This window comes from Oreochromis niloticus, linkage group LG17, assembly GCF_001858045.2.
Source record: "Oreochromis niloticus isolate F11D_XX linkage group LG17, O_niloticus_UMD_NMBU, whole genome shotgun sequence".
Lineage (NCBI taxonomy): Eukaryota > Metazoa > Chordata > Actinopteri > Cichliformes > Cichlidae > Oreochromis > Oreochromis niloticus.
Window position 1 is genome coordinate 8,873,166 of NC_031981.2, and position 21,585 is coordinate 8,894,750.

A 21,585-nucleotide genomic window follows, 5' to 3' on the forward strand; every position below is an offset into this window, starting at 1 on the left:
GAAATAATCCAGAAATACCAACAATTTGTTAGTTTGTGGAAGCACGGTAGTTCTTTGGATAAAATGGAAAAAAAAAAAAAAGTTTAAAATTCAAGCTTTCAAGCAAGCATGCATGCAAAATGTCATATATTGACTGACTGAATTGTAATGAATAGGTTATGAGCAGCATCTAGAACTAAAGAAAATAACATTAGCGCTGTATGTTCACCAAAGTATTTTCTCTTGAATACAGCCTTTTCTTAGTCTGTGATTGGGTCATCATTCAGCAAGTCTATAAGGTCAAGTATCTCCAGGACATACTGCATCTACAGTGGTTTGCATACTTTCTGTCTCATAGAAAATGAAATGCCATCAAATTATAAAAAATTAGCATCATCTTGGTAACAAACATAGTTTATACAGACGACAGATACTACTAGACGCCGATCCAGTTGTTTATACATTCAGTAATTATTGTTGATATCTTTGTGCAGTCAGTGGATATTGCATAGATGATAATAATTGTCTACCAAAACTCTGAAACAATACAGAACATTACTCCACTGATAAGTGCGTGAGAGTCAGAAAGTGTTAATTGAAACGGCAGATAAGCCTATACATACTCTTCCATTTATTACTCACACTTGTATTTCCCTCTCTCTCCCTCATACACTCACACACATATTCATTAGAGCAAATGGAATTAAGGGGATTGCAGGCATAATCTTCTTCCCCAGCGATGTGGGGGAACCAAGCTGTTAATTTGCCGCCTCTAACTACACCTTCAACTCAGCTTGTTTTGAAAAGGGCTCAAGTCATTGCGAGTCAATGGGAACTCACAGTACGTAAATGATTTACAACACTCAAACGTCGCTTGACATTTGGAAAATTAAGGAGGTTTCTGCACCTTTATGCACAGTACATATCTGTTTTTCAGGGATCTATGAATGTGTCAGTAGTGGCTGTAACTTGGTAAATGGACTGGTACTTATATAGCGCTTTTCTACTCCAACTAATCACTCAAAGTGCTTTTTACTACAAGCCTCATTCATCCAATCACGCGCATACACATAGGCACTTTTTTCTATACCTAAGCTTTTGATATTTGCAGTACATCCTGTCAGAGGCAACTCGGGGTTCAATATCTTGTCCAATGGATGCTTTAACATGCAGACTGGGATATTCCCAGAATCGAACCACACATCTTCCGATTGGTTGAACGCCTGTTCCTGAGCCACTTCCACAGTCACATAGGTGTCAGTGTGGGTGTGTGTCTCTTTTTTTATGTGTTAGCATACCTATGTATCTATCTATGCTGGCAGCAGAGTTGCTACTTTACTGTAACATTTACTTTATTGTACTTCAAAATTTACAGTGACTATACTGTCATTTATCTACAGTTTTTTTTTTTTATTTATACCACATGATACTGTATTTTAACAGGATAATGTTGTACAAATATGTAATTAAATCATTTACTATAGCATATATCTAGTAAAGCTCCAAGTTTTACAGTATTTTTTTAACAGTACTACAGTATTTCTGAGGCACCAGCCCTACCATGACACAGAACTGGATAAACCAAAGAAAATGTATGGAAAGATTGATTGTGCTTCTGCATTGTCAGTAGCTTTGCTTGTGAAGTACAATCGCACTTTTAAACAATTAAGTCACTCCGGCATTTTCACTGGGCGTGTTCTCAAGTGCGGCGTGGAGCAGCAGCGAGCAAACAGCCACCTCTGCCCCTCAAACACAGGAAAGAGAGGAGAAAAGAGAAAATTCATCATGTTTTCTCTGAGTAGAACTAATAAAGCTGGAGTTTATCGATACCACAGTCTTTAATAATTTAGCCCTGGTGCACGTTTTATTACCTGGTTTCGCTACCTACCCCTAGTGACTATATAAATGTCTGCAGAAATATTTTGTGAAAACACAGGTATATTTGGGGTAGACAGTACTGGCTCTATGCCTGCAGTAGACAATATTGGATGTTGAATCTGTACTTTATGTAACTCTCGCTCCCTCACTGCATTTGCTCTTTTCTCTGCTTTTCGTCCTCTTACTCAGTAATGACTTGGGAAGGATGACAAGTCATTACGGAGTGTGTTTGTGTCTGAGTATGTCTGTGTTTCCCAGCTTTAGAGTGAAATAACAAAAGATCAAAGTATTAGGTTTGCGGAGGTCACAAAGTTTCTTTCCCATGGTAAACAGACGGATATCTCATACTCCTGCAGCCATGAATTCAGTGCTCTTTGAAATGGATATTCGGATATTTAAAAGTACATAGAGTAAAAGACCAAGTGAAACGGTGGAGTCACACACAAAAAAAGACGTGTACGCAGCAGCACATGCATGTAGCCACATACTGTATATACAGTGAAGAGCTGGAATTGGCTTTGATTTTTTCCTTTTTTATTTGTTTATCATCACCTCTATGAATTATACATATCCTGAAGTTCACCAGAGTTCCCAGTTCTATTCCCCTGACAGAGGAGACCAAAAACAGCACTCAAATGCTGGAAGCGTGAACTCCCATTGGGTTGGAAAAATGGAAAGTTATTAAACAACTGAAAACTGAGGAACAAAGCTGTTTTGTTTCAAAATTAGATATCCAGCCAGCAATAAAACAAGAAATTTTCCATTTAGTGCAGAGCAATAAGCGTTGTCACAGAAGTGAAAACAAAATATTCTCTCTTCTCAATATTCTCCTTATACACAGTGAATGTGCTGTACAGGTTAGGAATTACAATTAGCATACTTTATTTACAATACAATGCATTTTTATGCCACATGCAATAATCTTGACACTTAGCGTTATTTACCTTTGTTTACAGATTTGCTTTTAAACCACTGAAGAGAAATAACTTACAGTATCTCTCAAAATGGATCCCTGACCTTTTTAAAATGGCAAAGACAAGTATAGATGCACAGCGGCAGAGACTTCAGATGATGCTCAAAGGGAATAAAGACAGTGAGTGATGGCCTTTAGAAACATTCAAGTCACATAAACACACAAACGTGCGCACACTGTCGGTCCTAAATCTCCCGCCTGGTTTCGCTGTGTTCAGCAGTTGTCGACGTTGGTGTTTTTGTGTGTGTTAGCATGGGAGACAGACAGCTGACACACCTTATGCTTGGGTGAGATTGGCAGTTAAGAGTTGCTTCGAATGTATGCCAATGAGATGTCTGCCCAACAACTCTGTGCGTGCGTGTGTTTGTGCTTGCGAATGTTATAAATGCAGGGGCTTTCCCTGCCGTCTCCCACTGTCAGGGGGAAAGATCAATCTGCCTGTCAGCCATTGAACACCTTCGGCCTGTTATGCCACCTATCACAAGCAATACACGTGTATGTGTGTGTGTGTGTGTGTGTGTGTGTGTGTGTGTATGTGTGTCTTCTGTTATTTCATCAGCCTCTTTGTTTCTCCGTTCTGCAATCTGACTGTTGTGCTTTTCTTTTCTGTCCCCCCCTTTGGTCCCTCATGTCTCTTCTCTGTGTCTCTTTTAAATCTTCTCTCTACCCTGAATCTGTCAGCCATAACACCAGTGTTGAAAAATGACACCACCTGCTTACCTTTTTGTTACCACGCTGTCAGCCTGTATTCATATATTTCCAATTATGAACCAATTATGCTTTAATACCTGTTCATCATCAGCATGTGTTTTTTTTTTTCTTTCATATCTATGAACCAGCAATTTATCATTTTAGTTACACTGTAACTTTCATGTTGATGACTTCGTCTCAATTTCCAGACAATTATTTACCACACTGATCCTGCAGGGAGTGGGTGTTTTGTAATTCCTAGTTCAAATATCACTGAACCTTTTTACTTTTTCAAGTTTTTTTTTTTTTCTTCACACATTCATTGTGGTGATAAACATTAAATTGAAAAAATAATCATATGAGTCTTCCCACTTTACTCATTTTAATATGTAGGCAGTAAAACAATTACACTATTTGGCTCACGTTCAGAAACACCACGCTATTAACTGTGCTTTTTTTTTCACATTTCCTCAACATCTTCCTTCCTTCTTCCCCTTTTTCCATCCAGATCCCGCAGATCAGCTACGCCTCTACGGCTCCCGAGCTGAGTGACAACACTCGCTATGACTTCTTCTCCCGTGTTGTGCCACCGGACTCGTACCAGGCCCAGGCCATGATGGACATCGTCACAGCGATGGAGTGGAACTACGTTTCCACGCTGGCCTCAGAAGGCAACTATGGCGAGAGCGGCGTCGAGGCCTTTATTCAGATTTCCAGAGAAACTGGTAAGAGCAAGCCTTTCCTCTGTTCATCTGCTTCCCCCCCCCCCTTAAAACGAAACCTCAGCTCAACAGGGATATAGATTAGAAGACTTATATTGTTTTTCCATATCATAGATTGTTCTGATTTTGTCTACATTTTATGGTGACGAGGTTTTATGCTCCAGCTTTTCTGGGAAAATGTTTGAAGCAGCATTTATAACTCCTTCTCTTCTATGCTGTGTGACACCTTCATACAGTATTTGCTGTGACTGTCACTCCAGAGCAAATCATAATTTAAATGGATTTGAGTGAGAGCAGAGCGGAGGTCTATACTAGAGTTAAAAAAAAACTGTTAGAGGCAAGCTCGCCACTTCTGCTCCACTATCAGGATGTGATAACTATGATATGATGTTCATAGTGCACTTTGGTGTATAGTACATGATCAGTGGCTTTGGCCTGCAATTTTGGATGAATTGTAGAAAGAACAGAGTGGAAACCTGTTGTTTAAAGTTCTAGAGAAACTCCGGGGGAAGTTCACTCTTTGCGTAAATTGCAGGCTGTAGATTGCAGACTGTGGCGAGCAAACTGAGAAAGTTATTGTCGCAAACATGTGATGGACAAGTGCAGCCATCTGTGTATCTGTCTTTTAGTTCTTTATGCATGCATTTCTTTTTTGGCAGTGATGCCAGCTCTTGCAGACGCATTCAGCCGGTGTGAAAAAGGTGTGCTGTCATGGTTATTGTCCCTGAGAATTAGCAGAACAAGCTCTAAACATCTAATACGGCAACTCTAGTTACTCTAGTAGACAGGTGGGCGACTAAAGAAGGATACAGCGTTAAAGAGTGGATTTTTATGGTGACACAAAGACGAGCAAATGCACAGGGGTCACATTAAGCAGGTGGAAATCAAGAGTGAGGTTCATTTTAATAAGGTGGTGCACAGTAAATTGTTGGTAATTTGGTGGGAAATGTGTCTTAGGTTTTGGCCCGCACGCAGTCATTTCAGAGCACATCTGTTGCTGGTGCAGCATTAATGTGCTGCCACTTTGGTGCTTTGATCAACAAAAGCAAAGCTAAGTCAGTAAACTGCTGTAAAAACTTGGAGCAAATGTTCAGCAGTAACAGACTGCAAATGATCAGTTTTGTCATCGCTGCTTAAACTGTCAGCTGCAAACTTGGATCACTAATTTGAGCAGGACCTGTTGTCCTCTGCAGCTTTATGCTGCAGTGAAAGCATCTCAGTTCATTAAATCTCTTGATCCATCTGAAGGCAGCAGGACTCACGCAGACATGTGTCATCAAAGGAAGGACAAATGGTGGAACCGTGACAGAGTTATGGGTGCCCGAGGCTAACTGATGTCCATGACGATCAAAAGGCTGATATGTACTGTAGTACAATACCACAGAAGAGCTGCTGTAAGACATATCTGAACACTTTCATGCTCCACAATGGCAGACAGGTAGTATAACAGTTGGGGCATGGTCAGGGTGACCATAGCACCCTTATCCCCTGACTAGAGCCTTCAGTGGAAGCATGAGTGTCTAAAGTGAAACATGGAGCTAAGTAGGAATTCCCCCTTATTGCCAGGTGCATGAGCATGATTTAGTAGGGAGGGATGGTAGCATGATGCATTTGGTAACAAGCTATTGAACCCAGAGTAGGAAATGTTCTGCTGGTAAACCTCAGGAACTAAACTTTGTTGCTAACCATGCATGGGGTAACTAGAGCTGTCACGATATTAGAATTTCAAAGTCAATACCAATACCCAAGAAAATACTTTATACTACATAAAAGATTTTGACCCCATCTTGCAACAACAGAAGTAATGACAAAGAAGTCATTAACATTTGTTAATGTTCAATAAATGTTTCCAGTTATAAGTTAAAATTAGCAAAATAAGTTTAAAAAAAATACCTAGCACATATCAGTAATTTAATTATTGTGGAAGAAGAGCATTATGGAAGATGGAATTAACAAATAAAATTTGGATAAAGTGTGGTATCACTTATGCTCATTGCCTGCTTTTCAAAACTGACCTCACAGCTAGCTGCAACGAAATAAACACATTTCAATAAATTATTGTGTAAGTAGAAAAGTTAAAGCTTATCATACATTGCCCACCGTTCACACTGGTCCAGGTCTTTGCATCCTTTCCTCGGCTCTTAAGCCACGAAACCCGTCTGATTTAGCTGTGCTGCTCCGGATTTCACTCTTCATTTGCTCGGATTACTTCTCTACATTAGACTCGGCTCTGTTGGGCTACGGTTCCCCTGCTGCTCTGCACAGCCACCAAACTGCCCGGTTCTCTGTTTCCGTAATCCGCTCTGTCACGGCTCCATATTGCATCCATGTCACGTTCAGCCTGCAACAATTATTTATCTTTTATCTAACTAAAATTCAGTAGCTGCTACCTTAATGATAACAGATGGCTAATGTGGCTACTGGGTAACTGCTAACAGTTAAACAGCTAATGTCAACATGTATGGTGGCCAGGTTAGCTTTTACGATAACTTTTTAATACTTCATTGTGTTGAAATAGGAGCTTAACTGAGCTCTCAAATTTCTCCTAAAGTGTTGTTCAGTGTTAAGAACATTAACTACTACAGCTGTTAGTGATTGGAGGGGCTGTGTGAGTGTTTGCTGGCAAATTAATTATAATTTGCAAATTATAATAGTTAAAATTGGTTGGTTTCCTGTTTCAGAGAAATCATACAGTTCACATACATAAATAATAGCAATAGCCATCTTTACAACACTATTAAATAAAAGCAGCATGTCGTATTCTTTAAATGCACTAGACCGTCACATTATAGTTTATGAAACAGTTTAGAGTAGGAATTAAAATACCTTGGAACATTTCTGTCATATAAATGCCTTCATCAGCCTGTTTTAACTGTTTATTTCTGTCATCACTGTGCAAATTAAATTAAAAAAAGCACACACCACCTGCCTCTGGCTGCAGATTTGGGGTGCTTTGAGTTCAGGTCATGCTACTCTGCACAGTTCGGACAACAATCGGATTTCCTGGAGAAACCTCCCTCTATTTGTTGAGCTGCTGTTCTCATGCATCACTTAGAGCAGAACAGCTGTTTTCAGAGCAGTGACACCCGTGATGAGGTTGTCTGAGAGGGAATTTGTCACCATGGAATCAGTACTTTTGAATTCCACTTCTAGAGCCGAAAGTCTACGGTTCTTGAAGCAGATATCCTACTCACAGCTATATTTTGTTTCTAGTCTGCCTGCAGCAAGCTTTTGCCATTCTCTCCTAGCCAGAGTCTTGGAGAGTAATGGGCTTCTCAAGGTGATATACTGTACTGTTGTTAGCTGGGCTTGTATTTAGCAGTGGGATGTAAATTGGACAGTTGTTGGCTCTTGATTTTTACGGGCTGCTTGTGATCGATGTGTTTGCGGGTCTCTTTTAGTCTCGGCCTGCATTTCTGTTCTTTTTTTTTAATCACTCTTTGCCTGCTGTATTATCACGGAAAGATTTCAGGGCTGGGTTTGCTGTGAAGGGGCAGTAGATGATGCATTTTAACTACTTCACTGGATGGTGGAGTGATAGGAAAAATGAGAACAAATCACTACAGAGTAAGTGAGAGTGACAGAGATACAGAAAATGAGAGAAACACAGAGAGATAGATCACTTGTCTGTTTTGATGTAAACTCTAAAAGCACGGTCCCTGTGGTCCTGGGAGCATCAAGATGGGTGAATGCAGAATCAAAATCAGTTTATGAAATCCTTCAAGTGTTGACAGATCAAAATGCTGCGGGTTTCCCTTGTTAAGTCTCAACTGTTTTTTGAAAACACATCATGTTGGATGTTGACAAATATTTACCGACTGAGAGAGCCAAGACGAGTAAAGAATCCATTTGATGGAGTTCTCATCAGTCGAAGTCTTTCTAGTTTTTATTTTTTTATCACTCTGTTGATTTTCTTCCCTTTGTTGTTGTTGTTGTTTCTCCATTGTTTGTGTGCTGATGCAGAAATGACAGTTTTTTTTGTATGTCTGTGCTGTTGTCTAGCTGTCCATCTTAGTCCCGGTGCGTGTTTGGAGCCAGCTCGCCCAGGGCTTTGTGCAGTGGCAGTCAGCACATAAATGTTTTGTGTGGTGTCAGATCAGTGTGTGTGTGTATGTCACTGTAAAGTCTAAAGCAATACTTGTTCTGGGGTGGGGCGTGGGGGCATGCATTATCTTGCTTTATATGTGGGTGGGTGTATGGGAGGGCTGCATGCTGTGCAGGAAGGAAGATAAAGGGATGGCAGAGTGGACAAAACGCTGGTGAACAAGAGGGGACAGGAAAAGTGACAGGACGGGGAGAGTTCATAGTGTGTTGGAAGTAATGAATGAAAGTGGACCCTGAATAGGTGAAGAATAGATCCTAGTAATGATATTTAGCATTCGTTGTACACATACGCATGCATATATTCCCTGAGACACAGTCATATATTTTCATTGCATTTTCAATAACAAGTGGACCTCTTCAGATACACTCAGAGAGAGAAAATAAGAGAAAGCGAGCTGCTGGGAATTTCTAGGATATTATTTTGTGACTGCGGTGTAATGAGTGAAGTTTACAAGGCACTCTGCATACTGATACCAAACATCCGTATGAATTGGTGTGTAATCATTCACTGATGAGTCTTAAAGGGTGTGTGTGTTTGAGAGAGTTAGAGAAAGTGTGCACATGTACTGCGTGCATTGTGAAAGGATATTAATTGCCAAAAACTGCTCTCATCACATTAGCATATGTCAGGGGTTACTGGGCGTGTGTGTGGGGTGAATAGGTGATAGTGGCAGCAACAGAAAATGTTTAAAACTGTCCACTCAGACTTCTCTATACGTGTCCCATTCCTGTTTATTTAAGACTCTGGAAGTTAAATATTTACTTCTCCAATACAGTGTTTGAAAGTGAATATGTCCTACTTATGTTTGCTGCCGCACAGCTGCAGCGTTATGCCTCTCCCAGGAGGAGTAAGTAGAAAATTCTGCACATCTAATTTTTCAGCCAAGTCCACTGAGCAGTCAGCAAAATCTTTGTTTCAAAAGGACTGCTATAGGAGGAAAAAACAACTGGAAACAACTTTGTTTTGAGGTTAGAAGTGAAAGAATGCAAAAAACAGGATGCAGGTGTTAAAGAAATCAACCTTCCTATGTTTGCCTTACTTTGTTAGCTCTTAACACTGGCATTAAACACCACATTTTACTAAAGCACTGTCTAACTCTTGAGCCCACACCTCAAAAAATTGCCACAGTGGCCAACGTCAAACTGAACAGTTTTTTTTTTTTTGTGTCCAAAAGCATGGATCTTGCTAGATCACCCCTTGCCATTAGTAACCAACCGTGAGACATGTTGCACAGATGAATGCAAACCATTGAGGTTCATGACAGTTTCAGCTATGTGGTATCAGATTTATCGCTCTACTTGTCATCACAGTAAAGTATTTCTTTTGACTAACCGTATATGTGATGTGATGTCGCACTGCATTTATAAACACTGTTCTGGTCTGATGAGATGACTCTGGATTTAACCATTAACAAAGCCCTAATGTTATGAACTTTAGCTTTAGCTATTACAACCCTTCGAGGAGGGAGGTCGCAATGATGCTGTAAGGGGAGCCAGATAAGGTTGGCTCCCCTTACAGCATCATTCATCTATATAGTGGTTTATTATATCTGTCAAAATAACTGCAAATTATTTAAACCTACAGCCTGCAGTCTTTGTGCCCATACATCCAAATACCTGCCGGTGAAATTACCAGCACAGTCCCCGAGTGGCACAGCTTGCTTGTAGAAGAATCTAACTCATAAGACTTCCCTGATCAAACCTGACCTGACAAGGTTCATTTGGAGTAGGAGTTCTCACACAGATGTTTGGAAGCTTCTAAAAGTGTTAGAGATTCCTTTCTTGACTACATCTTGCATACTGTTTGTTAGAAGCAGCTAAAGCCTTTGACAGGGTGGAATTTCATTTTCTCTTTGAGGTCTTAGGGAAACTTAGATCAGGGCCTGAATTCATTAAGCGGGTAAATGTGCTTTATAGTGCCCAGAATAAATTAGCATATTTTTTAATAAAAGCTCAAATTTTCAGTATCAGTATTTGATATGTTGTTTTCATGTTATCTAAAAATTAAGTACACTTCAAATGATTCACAAATTGTTTCATGCTGCTTTTATTTACATGTTATCCTGAATGTTGTACATTCAGGATAACAGACAAGGGGAAGGATTTGGTTTTAAAGTAGGGATGCTCTGATGCGGTGGAGTCAACAGGCTAATAGAAATTCAATACAGAATCCTTATGAGATTGCAGCAAATACCTCCGTGTCTCACGACTTTATTTCGAGGCACCCCCCACCCGCTGCGCAAATTGTACTTAAGAAGAGGGATCTTGCATTTGGCAGTGCCTTCTCTGTCTCACTGGAATATAACTTAATTTTTAAAAAGGAAATAAAAATGAACCCAGGCTTATTTTTGTGGAATCTTTTCAGGTGTAGAGCTCACTTTAAGAAATGTTCAGCACAAATTATTTAACAAGCTTCTTTTATTCACACGAAGAAGCATTTTATTTCAGTGGGTTAGATCCAGACCTCCCACAGTTAGCCAGTAGTATGGAGAAAACTTTAAAGTGTTAAGCCACAGAGTGACTGCACTCAGCCTTAAAGTGGAATTAAAACTGTTTTGATGAACTGTGGGAGACTTCATTCCTCTACCTCCCAAAATGGGAACCAGATCTAGTATGCAGAGGATGAGGGGCCTTTTCCTGCCTCTCTACATGACTTTCTTCAAAGTATCTTATTGCTCAGTATTTCTCCCTATTTCTTGTAAGGGAACCAAGATACTATTTTTTTTTTTTTTTTGCTGGAAATAATGTTTGGTGTTGAAACTGAGCCTATTGTGGTCATGAACATAGTTTTTATATACACCACACTAGCAGCTTTGTACTTGATACTAATTAGTCAATGTTACGATGCAAATGTGCTACACAGAAAGGACCAGATTTACTGTTGTTTTGTTCCAGGGCAAAAGCCTCTTTAGGCTTAAAAAAGTACTATTGGGATTTCTTTAGGAAGCTTTCTTTAAGCAGTCTTCTAGAATAGTTCTATAAGCTTCTTGAAGGACATTCAAAGCTCCTCTTTGGATGTTGGCTGCTTTTTGTCATGCATTTTTTGTCAAGATGATCCCACACTGCTGGAATAATGTGGGGTGGCCAACGTACTGATAGTCTTCCATTGTGTTTGTTGTCTATCCAGAGCACCTAATTTATAATCATACTGTACTTGTACTGTTTTTGGTAAGTACATTATTTGCCCCCAGGTAAATTTATTGCATTCACTTTTCTGTTAATTTGGAACACAGTCGTGTTGGTCAGTATAGAAATGAACTGTCTGCATCCATGTTTGTAAATTAGCATATTCTTTTGTCTGTTTATGTTTTATACTTTGTGCAGCACTTTGTGATCTTTTTATCTAGAAATGTGCCATATAAATAAAATTTTACTTTTACTTACTTACTAAACCATGCACAGAACTTTCAAATCTCCATCAGCACATTTTAAACTGTTTAAATCATGTCCATGCTGTTTAATTGGCTTCTCATGTCAACATTTCTATGTATCTATCTATGCAGGGATCTTTAGTATATATTTAATGGCAGAGCTTGTCCAAAACCAGCTGAAAAACTAAATCCTTAGTGTGTGGTATTGCCTCATGGGTGCAGAGGTTACAATAAACTACCTCTGCATTCATCTATTGTTAATGTGATGTTGTTTCACAAATTATGTTTGAATTTTCACTGGCTTCACTACAAAAGTTCCATTATCCTGTTTAGATTTGTTTTTTTGTTTGCTCATCCATGCCTACATCCTGAAATATATTCACCGTGACGTTAACTGCATATGTAGCCTGCGTGTTGTCACCCCCAGCCATGGCTTTCCAGTCATGCAGAACTAGTAACAGACACAGCTCAGTGAGCAGGGGCCAAATGTGTTTACTCATCATTAGTGTGTGCTCATGAACTGGATGCATTAAACAGGTTTTGTACACAGCGAATCGATGTAGCCCACTGATCAAAGGTTAATGAATAAATAATGCAAAGGTCAACTTTTTTTAGGCAAAAGTGGCCCTGTTACAGTGTTAAAATATCACAAAGTTGCATCTTACATCACACAGAGCAGAAGCAACGCATCAGAAAAGCCTTTTTCTGATACTGAATCCCTGAAGAGCAAAAAAACCAAAACAAACCCAAAACATATTTTTTCTGACACAGAGGTCTAGACCAAAAACAGACGCACGCAAGCATCTCAGCCTGGTAGTGTTTCATTTTAGTGCTGAGACAGTCGAAGCTCCTGGCCTACATTTTCATCTAAAGGGCAATCTCCCTTTTCACCATCCAAGAGTACTGTTGACCCTCTCTGTAGAGAATACATCACGTAGTGCTGAGGCCACAGCCTCCTAAATCAACCAGTGTTTGGAACGTATGGATTTCTGCACTATAAAACAAGAGGTGGCAGTGTACTTTACCAAAGACAGAAGAGATCTTTTAAATCAAGTCACGGCCCTTTCTCCTTCCAGTACCCTTCCTCACCTCCCCGTGGAATCCAGCTGGGATTAAAACTACCACATCTACATTCAGACACACTGCAGACAGAGCGAAAGGGGATGTGTGTTTGCAAGAGAGAAGGAAAGAGAGTGGGCGTGACTCAATCTGTGTGTTACCGAGTGTGTATGGGCACCTGTAAGTGTAGGGGGCAGAGAGAGAAAGCGTATGTGTGGACTGAGTTCACCGGCTCAGAACAGTCAACTGCCCCTGACACTGGCCGCTCTGCTGCAGCTCTGGAAGGCAGTAATGAAGAAAGGAAGGAAATGAGCAGGAGAAAAAGGGCTGAAAGAAAATAATTAAACGTTTATCTCCAGATTCATTTAATTAGTTCTCTGGCTCTACACTAATCTTCCGCCTTTTTGCTTAGCTTTGCCTCTTTAGTTCGCTTTGAGTCCACTCTTGCCCTCCACAATGAAGGCGGTCCTTGTCATTATCCAGCAGTTGCTACTGGCTATTCTGTTTTTTCATTGAGGAAGAGCAGATTGTACATTAATTGAAATGCACCTATCATCTATTTATGAGCATGTACAGTATGTTACATTTGTAGACCTCACTTGTGTTGGAAAAAAGGTAATGAGCTGAAAAACAAAGAATATCCTATATTTTTTTGCTTGCTGTATGAATTCAATTGTTGTCTGGAGTAAGTGTGAGTTTCTAACACAGGCTGTCACACAGCCTCACAAAATATAAATGCTCAAGAATAAGCAGCGGGCACTTAAACACACTCTGTAACTCTCTCAGTTGACAATGTATGTCTCTCGGGTAGAATTAGCTCTCTGTTTCTTGTCCTTGATTACACTCCCCTCACAACTTAAGACCGATACTATTCATCACCACACTCAGACACAGACACACACACATGGGGAACACAAACATCAACCCATCCATTTGTAACTAATTACACCAGCCTTGGTTCTCATCTCAAGGTGAAGCTGTCTTTGTTGCCTGAAGGGCCCCAAACTCTCAGTTGCTTATAGACTTGTTTATCCTCTTGGTATGAGGTATGCTTGTCTTTGTGAATTTAAGCTCTTTTTTTATTAAACCTTTTATACATATATATGAGCCAATTTAAAGATTTGTTCAGAGCAAGAACACTGACAGAAACTAGCCATAATTAACACAATGTGGATTATATTATTTTTGTTTCTTGCCTTATTGAAAATGGTTTGGCTTTTACTCAGAAATGTACAGTAGAGGGCAAAAGTCTTTATTTCTTTGCTCACAGACTTTTTAAAAGTAGTCTTTGTCAGTATTCATCCAGACTTTCTTTGGACATCGGCTGCTTTTTCACACATTTTCAAGCCAGACCCTATATCTGACTATTTTCAGGGTAATACCTTTTCTTTTTTTCTAAAAATTATTATTGTTGTTCTTAAGCCATGTAACACATGACCTACGAATAATTTCAAGGAGAAAATGAAGAAAAAGTTAAGTGAAACTGTGAGAAGACACTGAGTGATGCCAAATTACACAAGAACTGGACTGAAAACCAGTCACAACAGGTCTCATAGAGTGATGAATCCACAATTTCCCAGTATGTATGGAGGAGGTCAGGAGAAAGATGCAATAATGTTCACGGCCATCTATAAAACATGGTGAAAGCTCTGTCATGGTGGGCCTGCAATTCAGTGGTGTTGGGGATCTTGTCAAAATTTATGGAATTAGGAACACAGAAACATTACTTTTTTTAAGCCTGGTAATGATTCCAAACACACTGCCAATTCAGTAAAACCATATTTAAATTAAAAACAAACAAACACACACAATGAAACACTGTCAGTCATGGATTGGTTTCTCCAGAGCCTGGAACTCAATATCATTGAAGCAGTGTGGGATCATCTTGACAGACAGCAGAACAAAAGGTATCCAACATCCACAGAAGAGCTTTCAATGTCCATCAAGAAGCCTGAAGAACCATTGCTGAAGGCTACTTAAAGAAATGACAAGAACGATTACCTAAGAGGTCAGGCTTAAGAATCAATGTGGTCATCGCAAATATTGACCTTCAAGCTCGTTAGAAGCTCGTTACACACTGCGCTTTTGCTTTTTATTCTGTATATTTGCATGTTTCAATAATTCACTGCACCTATTTCTTATTTTTGTAGCAAAATATAAAGAAATAAAGGTGTCTTTAGACTTTTAGACAGAAGAGGTGATTTAAATCTTTTCAAGTCTCCGGATTCTATTATAATCAGGCCAGTGTTAGCCTTATGTTACCAATCTCTCACCTGGGTGAAATTGACAATATCTATTAGGAGTTAACAGCCCTCTGCAGATGGCATTAGTATTGCCAGAGGACATCTAGAGAGGGTAATTATTACCTCAGTAACTCTATGAATTTCATCCCATCCAGCTGAAATAGCCATTTTTAGCAATTATCCCTGGCCTCCCAATAAAACATCCAACAGAAATGATTCCTGGAAAACTCTGCCTCCAATGCTTTTTCAACCTGTAAACCCATTTCAGTATTTTGAGCCCTGTCTCAGTGATTGGTTGGGAGTTGAAAGAATAATTATGAAGCAGTTTGGCTGACGTGCAATATGTTACACAGTAGATTTCAAGGCCCTGTAGCACAAAACGTAAATCTGTCTTGTTCGATAGCAATCATTAAGGCAAGTTTAAGTTTCAGAGTTCGCTGACGGGTGTACACAGTAATCAACAGTACTATGCATTGGCTATATGTTCTGGTACAGCACTGGGCCACGGTGGAATGTGCTATAGTGCCTTTGCTATATGTTGATCAGTGCTTCAGTTAGATGTGTAGTGTCTCTTTCAGCTCCAGTGGTTTCTTGACAGGGATGAGAACTCCCCATATTCCACAGTGACAGACCAAGACAGGGTGCTGGGGAAACAGAAGTACAGATGGAGGGAAGGGAGGATTAGTGTGCGCATGTGTATGTATATGCGTGTAACCCTCTATTCTCTGTCCCTATTTGGCCTCATAGAGATCAGTGAGAGAGAAACCTCCGCCAGTTGCTGCTAAGCCCCAAAAGTAATTTCAGCTATATTATTGCAGCAGTTGGTACACATAGGTGTGTTTGTATGTGTGTTTGCAGCTTATGTCAGGCTGTGCTGTAGATATGTTTTAACTCTGTTTTTATATATGCATATTTGTTTATGTGTGTGTCTATATGCTTATGCAAGAAGGTATGTGTGTTTTAGGTTTTGGTTGTTTTATCTGCATGTGTGTGGTTTGTGCCAGTTTGCTGTTTTTGTGTGTGTGTTTTGGAAATCTTTCTGCACAAGTTAAAAGCACTTTCAAGCCTCTTCACCGTTCTGCTCCAGTAACTTAAGGTTTTTCTCTTTCCCTCCCTCATGTTTTTTTTTTTTTTTCATTTTTTTCATCTATGTCTGCAAAAAGGCTCTGGGGTCACAGTTAAAATAAATGACAAGAACCAACGTATTCAGGCACACAAAGGAAAAAAAAAACAACTTGCTTGGCTGTAAAACCTGAAGGTGCTTTGAGAGATCCACAGCAGAGCTTCAACCCAAAATATCTCTATTTCCTAAAAAGTATAGTTTAGAAAACCAAACACGGGAGTTAAATAATTTAACATATGTGAACTCACTCAGCGTCTTCCCAGCCATTATAAGTCTTATGCTGTAGTACCTAAACTGGTTGCACAAGGAAAAAAAACACTTGGATTTTTTTCTACTGCATTTCACTGTGCTGTATAGTTGTGCCACAGCCTCCCATCTCCACTTGATACAAAGTGAACAGAAACAAGCTGGTGATTGAGACCGAAGCTTTATTTTTTCTGTAGTTATTAACTATGCTTACTATTGTAAATAGGTCTAGCACAGACTATTGCTGTTCACCACAATAGAGGAACTAACCACAGTGTTTATAATAATAACACAGAATCATTCTAATTCAGTTATTCAAGACATAACAGATTCAGTCTCTGATTGCTGTCGTATAATTGAACAAGGATCTCCATGTTGTCAGCTTGAAACAATACCATGACATGGTACATTAAAAAAAAAAACACAGTAACAGGCATCTCTGAAAACGTTAGAGCACTTGTGCAAAATATATTTTTACGTGGGCTCAAATTTTTTTTTACGTGCGCTCAGAATAGTGGCACAAAAATAACGCTATAGCCCTTCACCAGTCCAACGTCATGCATCACTAAACCACAGCACTGCAAACTAACCAGTTAAGCTTGCAGTTGTTATCTAGTAAACTTACTTAAATAACATGGAGTTATTAATATTATTTAATTTGCTTTCAGAAAATGTATAAAATATAAAGTATCCGGATAACTTCAGCAACACATTATTTATGGATCCAGTGTCCAGTTAACCAATTTAAAGCTTAGCTTGCATGTGCTAAGCTAGCAGAGAAATTGTTTGTCAAACTGCACAGAAACTGTTTGTGTGTCATTATAGTGAGCTGTTTGAAACATTGAATTTGAAATTACCTGCCACTTTGAAAAAGTTACTCTTGTTATGCTCAAGCCACTTCTGTACCGCTAGTTAGGATCCTGAAGTAGGGATGGGACAGATAAAAGATGTATGCTAGTATAGAATGCTAGTTAGGCTGATTAGCAAGGTTCATTGCATGGACACCACCTAAATAATGCTAATGTAAATAAAGTAAAACATATTTAAAATATACTCAAATTTCACTCAATTTCAATCAAAAAAGCAAATATAAAATAAAAAGAAGTGCTGTTGTTTTAGAAGAAAAAGAAAAGTACGCTTTTATTAATATTTAATAGCACTGCAAGCCTCAAACGCACTTGGGAAGTCTAGTTCATCGCCATAAATTAGCTGAGGTGTAACCTAAAAGAAAGTTAGCAGTTTTAGCCACCTATAAAGAGACAAAAGTTGAGCTTTTTAACAACAGACTCTCTAAGAAGAGGTCCAGCCTCAAGTGCAGTCAAAATCAGAAATTTCTTTCTGATGCCCACTAACTGGTCTATGTTCTAAAAGAAAATAAAGTTGCTATTTTATTCTAAAATCTATTCTGTTTTATTAATATTCACACAAATATGTCTTTATTAATGAAAAGGCATCTGCAAGCATATTAAAAATCTGATAAGGATTATAGCGATAAACACCAAAAAGTGTCAAATGTCTTTTTGGTGTTTTATGTGTCTCTTTGCTGTCAATGCTGAAATAATGGACAAAACCACATATATTAATAGGCTATAACTAAACAGAGACAGAGGCTAATCAAAGCATTTTCCCATGTGTTTAAGTAAACTTCACCTTCTGCCATTTAAATGTGCAATCCTCTTTCATTGCATTAGGTAAAAAATCAGTTTCACCATTATAAAATCTGTCACTTGGACGATTTTTGGAAAGGGCTTAGCATAGCTTAGTGACTTTAAGCTTGAAGCGTCATTTGTAGAAAATGAGATTTACAGTCAGTGATCAAAGCAAAATTTAACTTTGATGTTGTCAGCCTGCCGTGATCACATAAAAATCATTGTATGCTGATTCAGAAATGCAGAGAATTGTAGCTTCTTTGCTTTTACTCAGCAAACAAATGGTGGGAGGCCAAAGTCAACCCATGACTTCAAATAGATTAATGTTTAAAAATGCTGCAAAGAAATGAGTACAATGGTGTCACATTGAGTGTCGGATAACTGTGAGGCAATCATGGAGTACAAAGGAAGGGAACCTGATGTTTCTTTTTAATTTCATATAAAGCGCATTGCACACAAATGCAACCAATACGGAGAAAAGATGCAGAGAGGGAAAAAAGCTCTAAAACATCTTACATTATTTTACAAAGTGGATCTGAATCAGGCAAAATCTGAATGAAGCGGTTTTGTCAACAAGATTTGTAGGTGTATGCAAAATGCTGTAGAATCTGTAAAATCTGTTTTGTTGGTCACAAACATCTCGCTGGTGATACTATTTATCTTCGGTAGGGAAGGTGAACAGAATGCAAAATATGCTGTTATACACTACTCACAGTCTGAACAGAGCAGTTTCATGGCATAGAAACTTGAGGTGGAGAAAACAAAGATCATGCATGGTGTTACCTGTCACTTTCATTGTGCTTTTAGAGAACTTTTGCAGTGTATTAGCCATAACATAAATTGAGCATATATGTTTGAATTTTAATTCTAAATCTTTTCATATTTGTTTTTCACTAGCTCCCAAGACAGTTTTACACTGTCTAAAACTAAAACTGTCTCAGAATACATGTAAACAACACCTTAATTAGAGATTACACAGTTATAATTGAAGTCAATATCTGCTTGTACCTGAATGACAGACCAGTGATACTGATAACCTTGTTAACTTACAAATTCACACGTTTGTGTTTTTTGTGCCACCATTCCTTGCTGGCTGTTTCTCTTTGCTTCAGTTCTTGATTTCTTTATGTTTTATTTTTTTTCTGTGGAAAATGTGTAGCTTAGACGTAACTTTTCTGATGCCAGCATCACTCAGACCCAACTGTATAGTGACCGGTTAGGGTTATTATAGTTTCTGGGCATAGTGAATCCACGTTAATGTGAAACCAAAGTAGCTAGTCTGTGGTGAGATGTCCTGACACTCACAAACAGAGCCAACATAGATATCCACCCGGATCTTTTCACTTCCTTTCTGTCAAAAAATGTATACAAGCAGAGACGCACATCCTGTTGTCCAACAGGCTGACTGATGGCCAGCTGGCAGTGGCCGATTAGCTAGGACCGAATGCAGTTCTCTATCGGAACTGCTATTGCATTGTTGCTTTGACTATGATCCATGTTGGATTGCTGGAATGCTGGGTTGCGGGAAGGGTAATCGATGTTCTCCATCTGTCTCTTTGTCTGTTTATTCCTCTGAAACCATCCTGAGTCTTACTGATTTATGCTTTATTTCATTTCTTCAGGTTATCGTCGCTTCTTCTATTTTCTCATTGCCCTGGTATCCTCTGACTTTTCCACTACCCTTTTTCCTGGGGTAAAACTGTGAGCTTACTGGGCTACAAGTTCCCCTAATGCAAGCACACTGCAGTTCTCTACATATCATATAATCCCCTTTTCCTCTTCCTCTGACACACTTCACCCTCTCCCTGTTAACTTCTTTTTGTACTTGTCCCTCTTTCTCTTCTCTGTTCTCCATTGGCATTGATTAACACATCTCGTGTGTCGTCTGCTCTTCTCTCTGGTATTAAAAGGCACTTGTTGTGGAACTGAATAACTTAATTTCACTGACTGGCAATCTCCACTTTATGGAATATTAGAAAATAACACTGATAAATGATAAATACTGATGATGGCAGATAGCATATATTTCCCCTGTGGGTCTCTTGCCTTTGTCTTTAACTTCAAGAACTTCCTTTAGCCCTTCAAATTCAGTAGCGTAAGAAGAACTTAGCATGAGGATGATATTTGGCACAGACAAAATAATTAAATGCAGCAAGATGCGAATTCATACTGACTCTAAAGCTAGGAACACACACACTGAAAAAACACAAAGACTAATCTAAAAGTTAAATCAGAAGCGCAGACACAGAGTATACTGTTAGAATGAGGGATGACACAGAAAGTGCACTAAAATACGATTTCCCCTAATTTTCTCTCATAAAGTTGAGGCCTCCTTATCGAATTCAGTCAACTTGTCTAAACCCCATTCCATATACCATAAGATGTGCCACTAACTGTTTAAACGCATAATGCAATGTTTTTCATGAAAGGCAAAGTCAAAGGAGTCTCACCTATCAAAGCCCTGTGCCGTCCTTACATCGGCTGCCCTCATATTTACATCTAAATGACGGTTGATGGTGACAGAGGTAGCGCAGACCCAATTATGCGACAGAGTTGGCAGTGGAACCTGACAAATGATGGGCAATGGCTGAGGATTGGAAGCATTTCCAACACTCCACACTTTAACAAACATAGCTGTGTCTCCATAGTTTGACTCTGACAGAGTAATTTATTCCCACTCCGCCAGCACGGAACCACGGATTTAAAAGTTTCACCACTTACCCAAGCCTCCCCCATTTTTCTCTGCGGAATGAAACTGTTATTATTCAAAAGAGAAATAGGAATTTATGCAGGCTTACACATGGCCTTATATCTTCACTAACTTTTTTCCCCCCTTCTTTTTCCTTTTGTATTTTTCTTTCTCCCCTGTTGGTTGCTTTTGTGGGGTTTTTGTTGTTGTTGTTTTTCCCCCCAGAACATATGCATATTTCCTGTTCTGTACCAAGTGTTTTAATTTATCTTGGTACAGAACAGCTTGCCTGTATCTGCATCTCCCCTTTCTGTCCTCATCTCTTTACTACAGGATCAGATGCTATGAATTTGGAATAAATCAGTTTAGTTTAGTTTGCTAATGTGTACTTAATTAGGACTTTTAAACTTCACAGGGCTAATGAGGAAGAAAAGCTGAATATATTTAAAGAAAATTTTCTAGTTCAAACTTTCATAAATATGCTATAAAAATGTAAAACTAGATCTTTAGAAGTGCGGAAGGTAGAATTTTAAGAAGTATGTGCCTCAAAAATGTCAAACTTCACTAGAAGCCTGATTAATTCTTTCTTCTTGTCATCATGCTTCACAACTTCAAAAAATTATCTTCCGCTCTTCCTTTGAAAGGCAGATCATGTGCTTTATATGATTTTCTTTCAATATGGAGGAAATAAAACAGTGCATTATTACCTTTATTTATTTTTAGAGTGCTACAACAGGAGTCTTGTGCAGTGACTTTCCGCCAGTGTGTTGAGAGCTAGTGCTGATGATAGCAGCCACAAGAAATCACAAGACATCAAAGGGCTCTGACATTCCTGTGAAAACACAGATAAAGATAGACT

General features: G+C 39.0%; 1 protein-coding gene across 5 annotated transcripts in view; it reads left to right on the forward strand.

The window, feature by feature from the left end:
* The window catches only part of grm8a (glutamate receptor, metabotropic 8a), a 274,028-nt gene that overhangs the window by 122,759 nt on the left and 129,684 nt on the right, over nt 1–21,585 (forward strand). For all 5 annotated transcript variants that reach the window (XM_025899725.1, XM_005455654.4, XM_005455656.4 and 2 more), the window contains one exon: nt 4,029–4,245. In XM_025899725.1, the coding sequence (XP_025755510.1) occupies nt 4,029–4,245 (217 nt within the window). The remainder of the gene's footprint in view (nt 1–4,028; nt 4,246–21,585) is intronic.